Source organism: Lepisma saccharinum, chromosome 1 (assembly GCF_977018435.1).
Source record: "Lepisma saccharinum chromosome 1, izLepSacc3.1, whole genome shotgun sequence".
Classification (NCBI taxonomy): Eukaryota; Metazoa; Arthropoda; class Insecta; order Zygentoma; family Lepismatidae; genus Lepisma; species Lepisma saccharinum.
Window position 1 is genome coordinate 125,932,461 of NC_139229.1, and position 14,195 is coordinate 125,946,655.

At 38.9% G+C, this 14,195-nt stretch overlaps 1 protein-coding gene across 3 annotated transcripts in view; it reads right to left on the minus strand.

The window, feature by feature from the left end:
• LOC145988169 (cysteine-rich secretory protein 2-like) overlaps nt 1–14,195 on the minus strand; it is a 146,394-nt gene that overhangs the window by 20,833 nt on the left and 111,366 nt on the right. For all 3 annotated transcript variants that reach the window (XM_083123015.1, XM_083122999.1, XM_083123007.1), the window contains exon 2: nt 275–370. In XM_083123015.1, the coding sequence (XP_082979141.1) occupies nt 275–356 (82 nt within the window). In that variant the 5' untranslated portion in view covers nt 357–370. The remainder of the gene's footprint in view (nt 1–274; nt 371–14,195) is intronic.

Genomic DNA, 14,195 nt, shown 5'->3' on the forward strand with positions numbered 1-14,195 from the left:
CTCCCACGCTTTCCTTCGTCACCTCTAAGCGTGGAGATCTTCAACCAGTAGTGGAATAGTCGGGGGGTCAGCCCGACGTATCCCCAGCCGCCAAGAGGTAAGAAAACATAGCGACGCAAAATAGCCCAAAACAGAAATGGAAATGCACGTACAGATCTTCCCAATTCTACACGCTGACTTGTATACACATGAAAATTTAATACCAAAGTTTTATGTTATAATTGTTCTCAACGGTGAATTAAATGTAATTTAATCAAAAGATGTCAACACTTACTGCGATCCGTTCTCCAGGTATAGTCGGTGTGAATGAGGGCGAGAAACACAACGCACCACACGTAGATAGCTTCTCTTTCCATGTCAAGTTGCGCAACTGAAAATAAAAGAGAAAAAATAATATCAATATGATTGAAATAATGTTTTTCTTAGCGCAACTCGTTTAATAAGTAGCAGAGAAAAGTTACATTAAAGCATTTTCAAATTGATACGAGCGTGTCATAAATTTGTTGAATACGAAAACTTTTTTTTATCAAATTTCAAAAAATGTTATTTATATTTTGCCATCAAAGAGTAAAGAAATTATAATCTCACTGGCTATGATCGTTCATGCATCCAGATACGAGGCTGTGTGATCATTAGCAGAAGATAGAAGATAACTGTGAACCCGTTCATCTGAACTCGCAAACGATTGGCGTTGGTGCAGCACAATTAACAAGTTGTCGATTATTATTAAGAATAATTGGAGATAACCCCTCCATCTTTGACGTCTAAAATCAACCAATCACCCTATCAGCCTAAACCAGACAATTCACAGTAATTATGGTACATGATTGATTGATTTAGTTTATTTAACGTCGCATTTCTGCCAATTTTGGCTACTCGCGACGATGGGGATAAGTTGAAATGGATGAAAGTACAATCGCAAAAATACATGGACGACACAACACAAATCCCCACAGAGAATTATACTGGCTGGTCTGTGAGTCCACACGCCAGAACTTCGTTAGCCTGCAAAAATGTATTCCAGGATTAGGTGACTTCAGCGAAGGTCCGTTTCAAATTAGCGATTAAAAAAGCAAATTAGTCTATAATAGAAATAAAACTCCGTTAATTTAGTGTTCCATCAGTAGAACAAATGTGTTATATCCAAATATTTAGTTTAGAATGTCGCTCATGGAGTCATAATAATATAAACTTTGTGACTAATATTTCCCATCATCCTTCAAAGGTTTTTTGCTTAACGAGACGTGTAAAAGCTAATAACAAAATATAGAAAATATGCTACACTATATTAACGGTATGGAATATAGAACAACGAACAAAAAGTGTTCTGCCAGATATTCAATAGTCTGGTGGACCGTCTTCAAGGATATAATAATAATATACCTATAGTTTACAATAACATGTTGTCTTTTTTCTTATTGTTTCTGTTCAATTGCACACTGCTGAAACCCATGCTGACTAACCACAAATCATTTCCTTCTGGACATCAATTATCATGAATTATTGGCATGCATAACAAACCTTTCATCAGCGGCGGCCAGGGGGCAGTTGCCCCCCCTGCCAACTTTTGCCCCTGCATTATGCTAAACAGTATATACGAGGGAAAGAAAATTGTCCTTGCCCCCCTAGTTTTGGAACCCAATCGCCGCCACTGCCTTTCATTAGAACTATAACACTTCACAACTACTAATTTCGTTGCCCACGTAAGAAAGCTTTTATATCAGCAAAGAAAATGAAAGCTCCTGCCATCTGTCTGCGAAACCTACAAGCAAAGCTCTCACCTGCACATAAAACCACGTCCTATTTGTGGTAAGACCTGCTTAGGTTCGTTGAACACTAATGCCCTCTTGCGGCTCAACACCGGCATTACGAGCAAGCATACGTTCCTCATCTGCTTACCGAATAGAACTAATGTTTGCAGGGTGGAATTTAATGGTGGGCGGCTGGGGATACGTCGGGCCGACCTCCCGACTATTGAAGGTCTCCACGCTTAGAGCGTGGGAGGGAGACCGGCAGTCGGTAGGTAAGCCTAGGCTCTTCAGGGCTGTTGCGCAATGGATTGTTATTATATTATTATATTATATATATATCAGTGAGCAGAGATTTCCTTTTGGTTACTGTACCCCTTCACTGCTTGTTAATCTTGGGCAATCGATGTCCAATTCACGCCTCGAAACACCTTTGTGTATTACCCTCTCTATCCATTTGATCTTCCGAGATCGCTCGGTATGTTCTTGTACACGCACATGCGCACGCGCGCACTATGGTTTTAGCAATCTCTGATATAATTAAATGTGCACCAAAACAGCATTTTAATCAGCTAATTCAAATGTTATAAATGTTGAGCTCTGTACCAGAAATATATTTTTATGGAAGAAGTGGACATTTGTTCTAATTGTTTAATCCGACTGCGGGAAGGCATGAGTAAATTGGGGAGCTACGAGTAAGTAGCGTAACCTGGTCTGGGAAATTTCCTATAATATAACGGCTGAGGGTTCGACGTGCTGATCCCACGTCACCCCATTACTGGTTGAAGATCTCCACACCTCTAGCGGGTGCGTTTCGAAAGTCTTAACGAAGCGAACGAATTCCACGAAGATAACTGGGCTCGTGAACCTGGACGAATGCGCAGACGCAGTGTTTTGTTTGGAGAACGTTTCCGTATGGCACCAGCTGAAGGCATGTCGTTCTGAAAGAAATAAATTCTATTGCTGATACTATTGGTCATTTTAATCATATTGTGAGAACAGTTAAGGCACACTCATTGTGTGCATGTTACTTCACGTCGCTCTCTGTTAAAATTATAATACATTTCCCGTACTAGTGCAGTTTGAAGCCATCATGTACGCGCGTTGTCTGCGAGCAGCAGACAATTCTCACCGAACAAACCAGCCTCCTGGCTCGTGCGTTTGGTGAATCTCGTTCTTGCACGAAACGCACGGAAAACGACTTTTGGGACAGCATAACTTACCTAACGAAACGCACGAGAGCACTTATGGGACGGCCAGTTACCATAACTCGTTTAACGCGTTAAACTCGTGACATTTTCGGAACGGACCGGTAGGATTGTGGGAGGGAACCGACAGTCGGGAGATAGGCCAAGGCCCTTCCAGAGATGTCGAGCCACGGGTTATTATTATTACACCACCAAAATAATCTAGCGAACGATAAATTTTACAAAGAACATAAATACATTGATAAGAACAAACCTGTACGTTTTAATACAAACTAACTCTTTCATTTGAAAATTGACTAATTAATAGACGACTTAAACAAATTAAAAGCAAAAAATATTTTTTTAACAAATTTATTATAGGCGTTTGCATTTTCTTAAATATGCGAATCCTAGTAAAGAATCAAGTGAATTCACTGACCTGTTGCTTGATAGATGACGTGCATTCACGGCTCTATTCAAAGTACATAAAATGGAAGCACATGAACTCTATATATACAAACTACACATGTCAACAGATATAATATTTAGTGCTTTCAGAATTTCAGGAAACCTTGTTGCACTATCGAGAGCAAACAACGTTGATAAATATCAGATCACTGGAATTCGCACAGACAAAGCACTAAGATTTAAACCTTGGTTTCCGACAAGCTTTGTATTTCAGCAAGCAACGAATGTTCATCTTGATACCTCATAATATGTAAACAGAAGAAAGTTTGTTTTTCTACTCACAACACTTGAATCGAGTTTTGCACTAGCACATATTAATAAAACGGGAGGTATAAACAGGTTACACAAGAAATGTAAAAGATATGACAAAGACAAATAACAAATTCATTGTTAAAGATCTTTCCAATACTTGAATAATGTTTCTTCAATATGAGATATCTCGATGAAATTGTTGAATTTTCGATTTTATTTCGAGAATAATAATAATTTGTATTATGTATTTTCGTAGATTACGTATGTCCATTTTATGTCACTTCTGGCGAATAATTGGTGGAAAATCACGTGTCTTTTCCAGGACTCGAACCAGCAATCTCCAGCGGCTAAATCGTGAGATTGGACAATAAATATACAATGCACATCTGTTTAGAAAGCTATAGAAGTAATTCCATTTTAAATATTTTGTATCAACCTTTCCTCTTGCATCATTGTATTAACTTTTTATGGCACTAACGGGCAAGAGCTGAAGAAAGTAGACCCTTGTAGGGCGGTCGCATCTATCCGTGCGTCCTTCCGTCTACGTCAACTAACAATATCTCAAAAACTACAAGAGCTATAAAAACAAATTTGGTGGCTTGAAATCAGGTAATCAGATAAAAAGAGGAATAGTAATTTAATTACTTAGGGGCTTGATAGAGGGCACAGCAAAAGTAGGATAATTCAAAGGAGATAAAAAAATTTTAAAGCTGAATTTCACATAGATCGCTAAACAAACTTCTTCCACACAGTTACGTTTTGTACCACGATGCAGTTTTTATGTGACAATAACTTTCATTGAAAGTTTGAGAGTTATTTCTCAACATGTTTATGCTTTTATTTTAGAAACGTCTTGAATAAAGGAATAAGTAACGAAGTTTAATCATGGTTACAAAGCAATTTCATGATTTGCACAACACCGATCTGCATATCGTTATTTCTATCGAAACTACAGCGCCTAGAATAACGTAGTGTGGAAAACGGCATGCTTCTGCGCTCTCAAGCTGGTTCCACTCGAAAATGATCCGCTAGAGGCGCTGGTGTTGACCCCGGTGCTTGGTGTTCGACTGCTTATAATGGAAGTAAATGGAGTTTTCGCTGCAACGTCTGATTCTTTTACATGAAGCATTTCTATGAATTTGATAATTGCTATGATATTTGGTACAGTGGTCGCGAAGATATTAACGAACATTCTAGACAGTCGACCACGTCCTGTTATCGTCATACTTTCGTTAATAATATGGGAGAAAAAATACGCGTGGAATATTCTTGGCAACTAAATTTTTGTGTATGAATTAGGTTCATTATTATTATCATCATCATCATTTCTTTTAAAGATATACACACTGAAGCATTTCTATTTTTGATATTTACTCTCTCTTTTCTTCCGCTTTAAACTAATCGCGACGATGATGATAATGATGATTGCATGAAACGACAAAGGGAACCCCACAAAACTTTCTTAGTGCCATCGACATGAGTGTAAGGAAACTTTCAAACCAATGGGACAAGCGACACGGGATGTTCACAGTTTCACACTAGTGACACACACTTCAAGACTGTAAAATAGCATTCATTGCACATGAGGGTCCAAACAGCAAACGACACGTTCATATGGCGTATTCGCGTGCTACTTGTTACTTCGGTCGGAAAGCTCCTTAAAGGAAGGGTGCTGAGACCGAAGCGACGCGCCCAACTAAGTGACAAGCGACATGGTGCCTTCAGTCTCTTAGCAAGCGTTGCTTGCGAACAACAGATAGGCGACACGATAAACCGCACATTACAACAACAGATCTAGGCGACACGATAAGCCACACGTGTCGCTTTGTCGCTTCTCCGTCGCTCAAACTGGACCATTTCCTCAATAGCTTGCAACATGTTGCCGTGGTTTGTTGTTCGCGCATACGCGATGCAATGAGTGTCTTGCTTTAGTGAGATTGCGCACCAAAGCGACAAGCGGCACGCGACACTTATCGCTTGAGGATTTCACCAACCGAACGCTGGCCTGTGCTTCCCGTCATGCCGCTACGATGTGAAATGTTGCTCTTGATTGGCTCCTTTCTAAGCAACATGTGTCACTTCGGTATGAAAGTTGCCTTGGACCGAATGACCCGTGTCGCTTTGGTGTGAAATCCTCGTATCGTTTATCATTGATTTCCGACTGCTCGCTTTCAAGCGACATTTGTGGTTTGTCGCCTCGGTATGAAATATCTCTCAGGATACTATTTATATTCTAATAACATAGAAAAATAAACTCTAACACACAGTCCAAGACCTGACGTCCGGAATCACATTGCGATGTTTCTTCTGTGTTACGCATGCTATTTATTTATTAATTTTATTTTACTTTTCTTTCCAAATTAATGTCATTTCGTGACTGCAAATCACTCCACAAATATAACTGTTTCCACCAATTCACGTACCGCCTTTCAAGACAAACAAATCTACACAATATATTCCAAAAACTAACTAAGCCGCATTACTTTCATAACAAAATTAGCACCTGGGTCGATCGCACTGCCATCTACTTGTCATCGTCTCGGGGAACCAGTTTCTTGGGTCGTTTTCCACACTACGTTATTCAAGGCGCTGTAATCGAAACCTACAGAACTACTCTCAACAAGTTTATGCTTGAATTTAGAAAATTGTTCAATAAAAAGTAAGCAATGATTAACAATGCAGTTAAAAAGATTCCTCATGTGACAGTGCTTCATATTGTTATACCTTCCCAGTAGCGGCGATGGGGTGTCAAAATTGGGGGGAGGAGAGGAAGGGCAATTCACTTTCTCTTGGTATATACAAGGCTTAGCATAAATAGGCCATAGTGTAGAGGCAAATAGTTGGTGGGATGCTGCCCTACGCCACCCCACCTCACGGTTTAAAGACTATTCATTCCATTGAAGAGATTGATGTATGGTGGCCATATATAAAAATTGGGGTTGCGGGGTTCAAGGACATAAAAATACGGACCATTTAGGCGTTCTTCTGTCCCCATGATTCAAAATAACAGATATTTAAAATACTAATACAATGGCACAACATACCCATTTGAAAATGGTTGTACATTAATTTTCTGAGAAAATGAGAAAATGTGCAACTGCAATAACCTCGGAATTGTAATAATTTGCAATAAGGTAAATACTTTCTTATAGAAAAGTGTACTCTTTACAAGGTCGCTATCTAATCTGAATTAGGGTTTTCTTTTGGACTGGTTTTGAAACTTAAATAATTACATTATGCAATGTTCAGTTATACCCAGGTACTATCCAACAATCCAAAGGTACAATATCATTGTCCCAAGGTATATCAGAAAATATACATTGGGATAAAAACAACTCGAAGAAAAAACTATAGCTACTAAGAAACTAAAGTATGGTCAAATTCATATAAATTGAAAACGATATATGCATTGAATTAGTGCATCATATTATATTAGATAAGATAAGATTTATTTCATCCATGAATCACTTATTTGCATATACAGGCAGTGATATCGGACATGTCAGTATTCGAAAATGCAGATGGTGTGTGACGAAGAAATAAAAATATTCCAAATGTCCCTAGGGAGAGAACCTTCCCCTTCCCCTCATGCTTCATGTGACACAAACCTTGCTTGTTTGCTCACCAACGCGGTTAACTGCCTGAGTGCCAAGCAAGACATGGATGTCGTTTACTTAGATTTTTCTAAAGCGTTTGACTCTGTCCCTCATACAAAACTCATCCATAAACTTTCAAACAGATTCAACATTCACGGACCTCTTCTTAAATTACTATCATCTCACTTGCACAATAGAAAGCAAAAGGTTATCATATCTGGTGGCTCTTCGTCATGGCTCCCTGTAGTTTCCGGTGTGCCTCAAGGAAGTTCTCTAGGGTCCCTGTGTTTCACTCTTTACATGGACGATATTCATGAATATATTTCTCCAGAATGCTCAATTTTATTGTATGCTGATGACTGTAAGTTATTTAGAAACATCGCTTCAGTTGAAGACACTTGTTCCATGCAAGACAATCTCACACACATTGAACGCTGGTGCCAAGACTGGAATCTAAAAAGAAATCCCGAGAAATCTGTTTTTATGAGGTTTACCCTCAAATCCAATTTTACAGCACCATCCTATAGATTATGCAACAAAATCACCCGTTCGTACAACAGCACAAAGATCTTGGAGTCATTTTCGACAGCAAACTCACTTTCAGCCAGCACATAGATTACATAACTTCGAAAGCCATGAAAACCCTTGGGCTAATTTACAGATTTACAGATATCACTCATGTTTCTACCCTCAAAACCTACTTTACATCGTGCGTCGTACCTATTCTTGAATATGGTTCCTGTATTTGGTCAATGGCCTGTGATAGCAATATAAAGAGAACAAACAAAGTGGTAAATTTCTTTATCAGAATAGTCAAACATAGATGCCCAGCCCTTGCAAACTTTTCCAAACATGAAATTCTATCCACTCTTCAAATTCACGATCCGTCCCTTCGCCGTCAAGTTTCAGATCTAACATTTCTTTTCAAAATCATGAATGGACAACTTTTCACTAACGAACTCTTGCTACATCTTCACATCCGGATCCCACGTACCAACAGCAAATGCAACAACTTCTTTTACACAAAAGCCTCAAGGCTATCCCTAGAAAAAAGTAAAGTGTTCCCCTGTGCATAGCACCACGCCATGAAGGCGTATAGGGGGTGTGAGGGTAACGCCCCACACTTTCTTGATCCGGTCGTGAGTGGGGGTGATGTGATCAGCATCACGCCCCTGACCGCCTTTACCCCCCAGGGTTTCCCCCAGGTACCCATGTTATTCGACGCTGGGTAGGCTATCCCTAGAACAAAGGTCATTTCTCCATAGGCTACAAACAAGGTACAATACACTAATTGATCCTCCAGGCTTCCATCTATCTAAGCAGGCTTTCAGAAATGCGTGCATCAAGCAGCTGGAGAGAAATTAATATTTGTTATACCCTTGTTATTGTTTTATTATTATTGTTTAATTTTTATTATTTTAATTTTATTATTCTTCTTACATATGTGTGCGTGCTTCTCATTTGTTAATTTCTATTTTACTCGCTGTTGATATAAAATGGATTCTCTCTGTATTCAGGATTTCTCAAATAAATAATAAAAAAAAAATAACTGCTCGCTCCAGAAAGGAGGCTGGTGAATTATATTGAGCTGGAAGATGTGACTATACGACAGTCGCATATGCATGTTGGGTAATGTAACCTCAGCAATCTCTTTCTTTGCACTCATTTGATGGGCCAGGGGGAAAAAACAGGCAAGTACATTTTCTGTGCCATGCGAGGTAGTGGTGTCATTTCCTGCCATGTGGATGCTGTACTTGACTTTTAAAACATGCTTCATTTTGTTTCATACATCTGACACTTCCATTCGTCGAATCATATGTTTTTGGACATTTTCCTTTACATGTCCAATTAGAATTTCATTTTTGGAGTTTGACGAATGTTGACTTAACTGGTTTCCCTCCTGAACTTTAATTTGTCATTCTTGTTCCGAATTCAACATTAATAACTCAATATTTCAAGCCAGTAGCGGCGATTAGATGCCAAAATATCAAGTAGAGTTTACTTTTTCTTGGTAGACAAGGCTTAGCTTTATAGTGAGGGCAAGTGCCCCTCCAAACCACCTATAATCGCCGCCACAGTGTCTACCTTTCATTTTCTTTTACCACTCTTTCGCTTTCCTTGTGGCCACTTTTTGTATTCTTTACGAAATCTCGCTCTGATGTCATCCATCCTACACGGAGGCAGCAACCTGTTTTGCCGCCCGCTGAGGTCTTTCATTAAGGCAATTCCTTCGGCCTGCCAAGCAGACACTGACCAATTTTCCTCACTTATAAAGACATTGGATGCTGTTTAGACAAGTTGCACAACGCATGTCTTCTTCGGAAGGCCCTCTCTCTTGTCACTTTCAAATCATCTTAGTTCCTTTGTTGTGCTTCGGCTTCAGGCGGTGATGTAGACAGATAATTTCCTGCGGGTGGACTCTGGACCAAATAGGTTCGGTAGTCATGGCAACTAAAAATGTATTTCTTCTTGTTTGTCTATCTTTGTTTCCTTCTTTCTCTATTTCTCTGCCTCTTTTTATCTTTGTTGCGTACTTCGTCTGCTTTCTCTCTTTATTTCCTTCCTTCTTTTTAATCTTTAATTGTTTCTATATTTCCTTTTCTGCTTCGATATTTCTTTCTATGGTTCTCACTTCCTATCGCTTTATATGAATTTCTGATTAATTCAATCTATGTTTCTCTCACTTATTCCTCTCTGTCTGTGAGTGATTCTTTTATACTACACAAAATGATTCCAAAATTCACTCAAGTATGTTATTCGGGTGGGCAAATGAAAGAGCTAAGTTCTCAGCTTTTCAATGGAGAAAAGTCACAACTGTAATTATTTATAAATGAAATGTAATTCCATTATACCATCCACCATTTTCCAGTTTTTCGTATGTAAATACATATTTTTCGGATTTTCATTTTAAATACATAAAATCGCTCATTGACTTCAGCTACCTCGAAATCCTCGAAGGAAAAATGCTTATTCTCCGCACATCTTTCATATCGAGAGTGCTATTAGGTTTGTTTTGTCTTTGAACACCCTTGCTGGCAGACTTCTGTCGCCTAGCCTACGACCCTATTGGGGGAAAATAGCTGTAAGCAGCTGGGGCTGCTACACATGTAACGTATAGTAGTGATGTCCGTATAGTAGAAACGAAACTGAAAGAACTCAATGGATCTAACGCACAAGTGCTAATGTCTAAATGTACAGAATTTTTTGGGAAAAACCAAGGTTTTCAAACTTTGTGCCAAATTGCACGTGTTTTCGAAGGTGAAGTAGAGGAAGAGGAAACTTTGGAAAACTTCAGCGTTAGTGACATTTCGTGCTCGAAATATGCAAGAATTGTTTCTTGTGACGTGGAGCGATATTTCTCACAATATAAGATGCCTTTTAGAGATAATCGTCACAGATTCACAATGGAAAATTTGGAAAAACTATGGTGATCCACTACAACTCATCCAAAAAATAGCTCGCTAAGAGGTAAACATTTAGAAACTGATTTCAGGTGTTTAAAATGCATGTAATATTTTGTTATTGTTACCAAATTTTTTTTGTCATATATTGCCCTGTTTTTATCACATATTTTCAACATTTATAACACATAAAAAAATATTTCTGAGTTTTTTAGCACATAAAGTTTCGTTCCCTAGAGAGAGAACAATGGAATTCCACTTACATTTTTGTCATAACTAATTAAAAATTTAGAAAAAACAACAGAAAACCACTTTCACCATTGCTCCCTTAAACTAGTAAGTTTCAATGTAATTCTGAGTTTTCGTACGAAATGTTATCCTCTTAAGACACTTCGCAGAAATTTTTAAAATTAAGATAAAAATTAGAAGTGTTCACCTTTTTGAATAGGTCGACAGATATGGAATACCTTGTGCTATGTGATCATTAAACGAATATGAATCGACACGCCATCATTCAAAACCGAAAGTACTTTATTACTAAATCAACACAACTTTGGAACAAAAATATTCTAGATAGCATACAAGAGATTTACCTCATGGAAATGTACAAATGTCGGGGGAAAATTCGAATGAAAGAATGACAAACATACACTTAGTCTTAATATTCTGCTCCACCTTCGTGATCCCACTCGTTACATAAAGCCAGCTGCACTTACTGCTCGCCTTTATGATTCTCATTAACAATTACACCGAGTACGGGTGTAAGGGGTAACCCATTTTGAAGACACGCAAATGCCAACCTTTCTTCCACATAGAGTAAGTACACCCTGGACTGCATTTTGCAGACTAGCGGAGATCTGGCGTCTGAACTCACAGCCAGTATAATACTCTAGGCTTCAACCTCCCTAGCCTACCCCTCGCTACGGACTTACATTGTGTTGGTTTCGCCAATTTTATCTTATCACCTTTCATAGTGATCTTCGCGATTAGCCAAAAATGGCAGAAAAATTAAGTAAAATAAAACAAACAAAATGAAATCAATCTTTCGAGTTTGTTTTCTGATTACTTGCATTGAAATCGTCATCAGATGAGCTGAGTTCGACACTACATGGAATACCATATTTCTTAAATCTTAGTGAATAAGACCAAATAATCTATTTTCTATGATTCTATCAAAATAGCGTATAGTCAACAAGTTGCATTTGGTAAAATAGTTTTCCTTCCAAGATGACATTTCTCTGATAGGCCTACATGTTCATGGTATAAACGCCACAATTTCGAACGAGATATTTTAAAATAATATGCAACCTTCAGAAACTCCATTTTTCTCCAGAACAACACTGGTATCGCGTTTCATATCTTCTATATCCCATGCCCATAGGCGCCGACTTTATGGGGGGGGGCAAGGCACTTTCTGCCTCCTCCCCCCAAATTCACGTAGAATGATACAGTTTATGTATATTTATATAAAGTATTGTTTATGCCGATATTGCCCCCAAAAAATGTACATTGCCCCCAAAATGTATCATAAGATGGCGCCTCTGCCCATGCCTATCTGATATTTTCAGTTTTCTTTCTTTTCTCTGCACTACTGTTCATCTAAAAGACGGGAAACTTGTTCTTGTTTGAGAGCATAAACATGAAATAATATTCTGTATTTATCGATACTTTGTATTCCATATTTGTTGCTCTGCCATTTTTCATTTCAGTCTTTCACAATGGCCAGTAATTCTCGACGGATAAATAAAGAAGTGGTTGAATGAAACCTTCAAATGTACACATTCCAACAAAATATTAACACAATAATTATTCGCAGAATAGAGTGTGCATGTTAGTGCCTAAACACGTACCTTAGAAAATTTCTGAAACTATAGAAACAGATTTTGTTCTTTGTGCACTAGTTAACACGTATAACTACCCGGAAAGCAGTCTCATAACTCATGGCCGGCTACCAGGAAGTGGTTTACAGATTTCCGATAGATAGTGACACACTGCATACTAGATACTTCGGTATTCCATAACCGTGGTCTGCATTGTTGCAGACTAACAAGGCTCTGTCTCCTGGACTTGTGCTGCATCCCGTCCACGTGTGTTTGTGAATGTCCTTTCATCAATTTAATATAATGACCCTTTACCCTCTCATCTTCACGATTAGCCAAATGTAACAAATGTGAAGTCAATGACCAAATCAATCAACGCACGTGTAGTTACTCTGTAGGATAATGTTCCCAGACGAGACCGAAACAATCACTCAAAAATAGAGAGATAGATCATTTACAATTTAGAGATGGGCAAAATGCCGATATGGAAGTCTACAAACCACAAAGACGCCAAAGTTAATAAGAGTAACATACAGTGGCGGCGATTATGGGGGGCGAGGGGGTTCAGTTGCCCCCACCCCACTTTTACCGCGCATTATACTAAACCTTTTCTAAAAAGGGAAATATAATGTTTTTGCGCCCCCAGTTTTGGCACCTTGCCCGCCCGGTTTTGGAACCCAATCGCCGCCACTGGTAACATCACATACACAAACTGAAACATTCACTTCAATCAATACAAAATCAGATTTCGATTTTCACATAAACTGTATTCATCACTATAACTTTTATTTAACTTGTTTATTTTTTTCGAATGTCTATTATTTTCAAACAGGCGTGTTCAAGAATGAACATTAGAAATGTATCAGTTTCAACTCAAGTCAACATTCCAATGTTTCTGCTCGCTGGGTCATCTGGATCAGTTGGAAACGTATATTCAGGATGCTTTCGTAAACAAGGAACATTTGGTTGCTTGAGAGGGGTCATTTAGAACCGTCCATAATAGAAATTCTTGGGCGCTAACTGCAAATGCGAGTGTGCTCAAACGTCATTTCCTTGAAGCGTGGAAATAAAACGTGTTGTTCGTGGATAATTTGATCGTGTACTGACAGATTTACTCAGGATTCGAACATAGTAGCACCGCCGGCTTCTTAAGACGATACGCTAATCACTCCGCCAAGGGAGCCTGCTCGTACACGTAGAAAAAGCATTTGCTGCAGAAGGGAGAAACGTACGGAATTTAACCTTGCTCTCGTAAGTGGCTAGCACTCAATGTCAATGAGTGTCGCAGGGGCCCATTGCGTCCGGCCGTCTTTCAGTCAGGCTGTAGACCCCAACGACTTCCGCCTGCGCGTCAAGTTCACGCATGACGACTGCGATTCTCATTTGTCCACCAGCGACTGCCAATTGGGCCGAGAGAGATTTGTCGGCGATGATTGCGATACCATGTTCATGTTTACAAAATAAAAGAGCCAGCAGAAAAAAAATGGAGGCCCAAGATTCCTACAAGAACCTTAACTTCAAACATGTAAGTTCTTATGAATGTTTAGGGAGATACGAAGTTCAGAATTGTGTTTGTATATTCAATACCTTACGTAACTGTTCCACATGGGGGAAATGTGATTTGGGGGGGGGGGGTATGAGGCAATGCGGCATCATATTTGTATTTTCGTTATTTTACATTGCATTCCACTTCTTTAGCTTAATCGCAACGACGATGATGAAA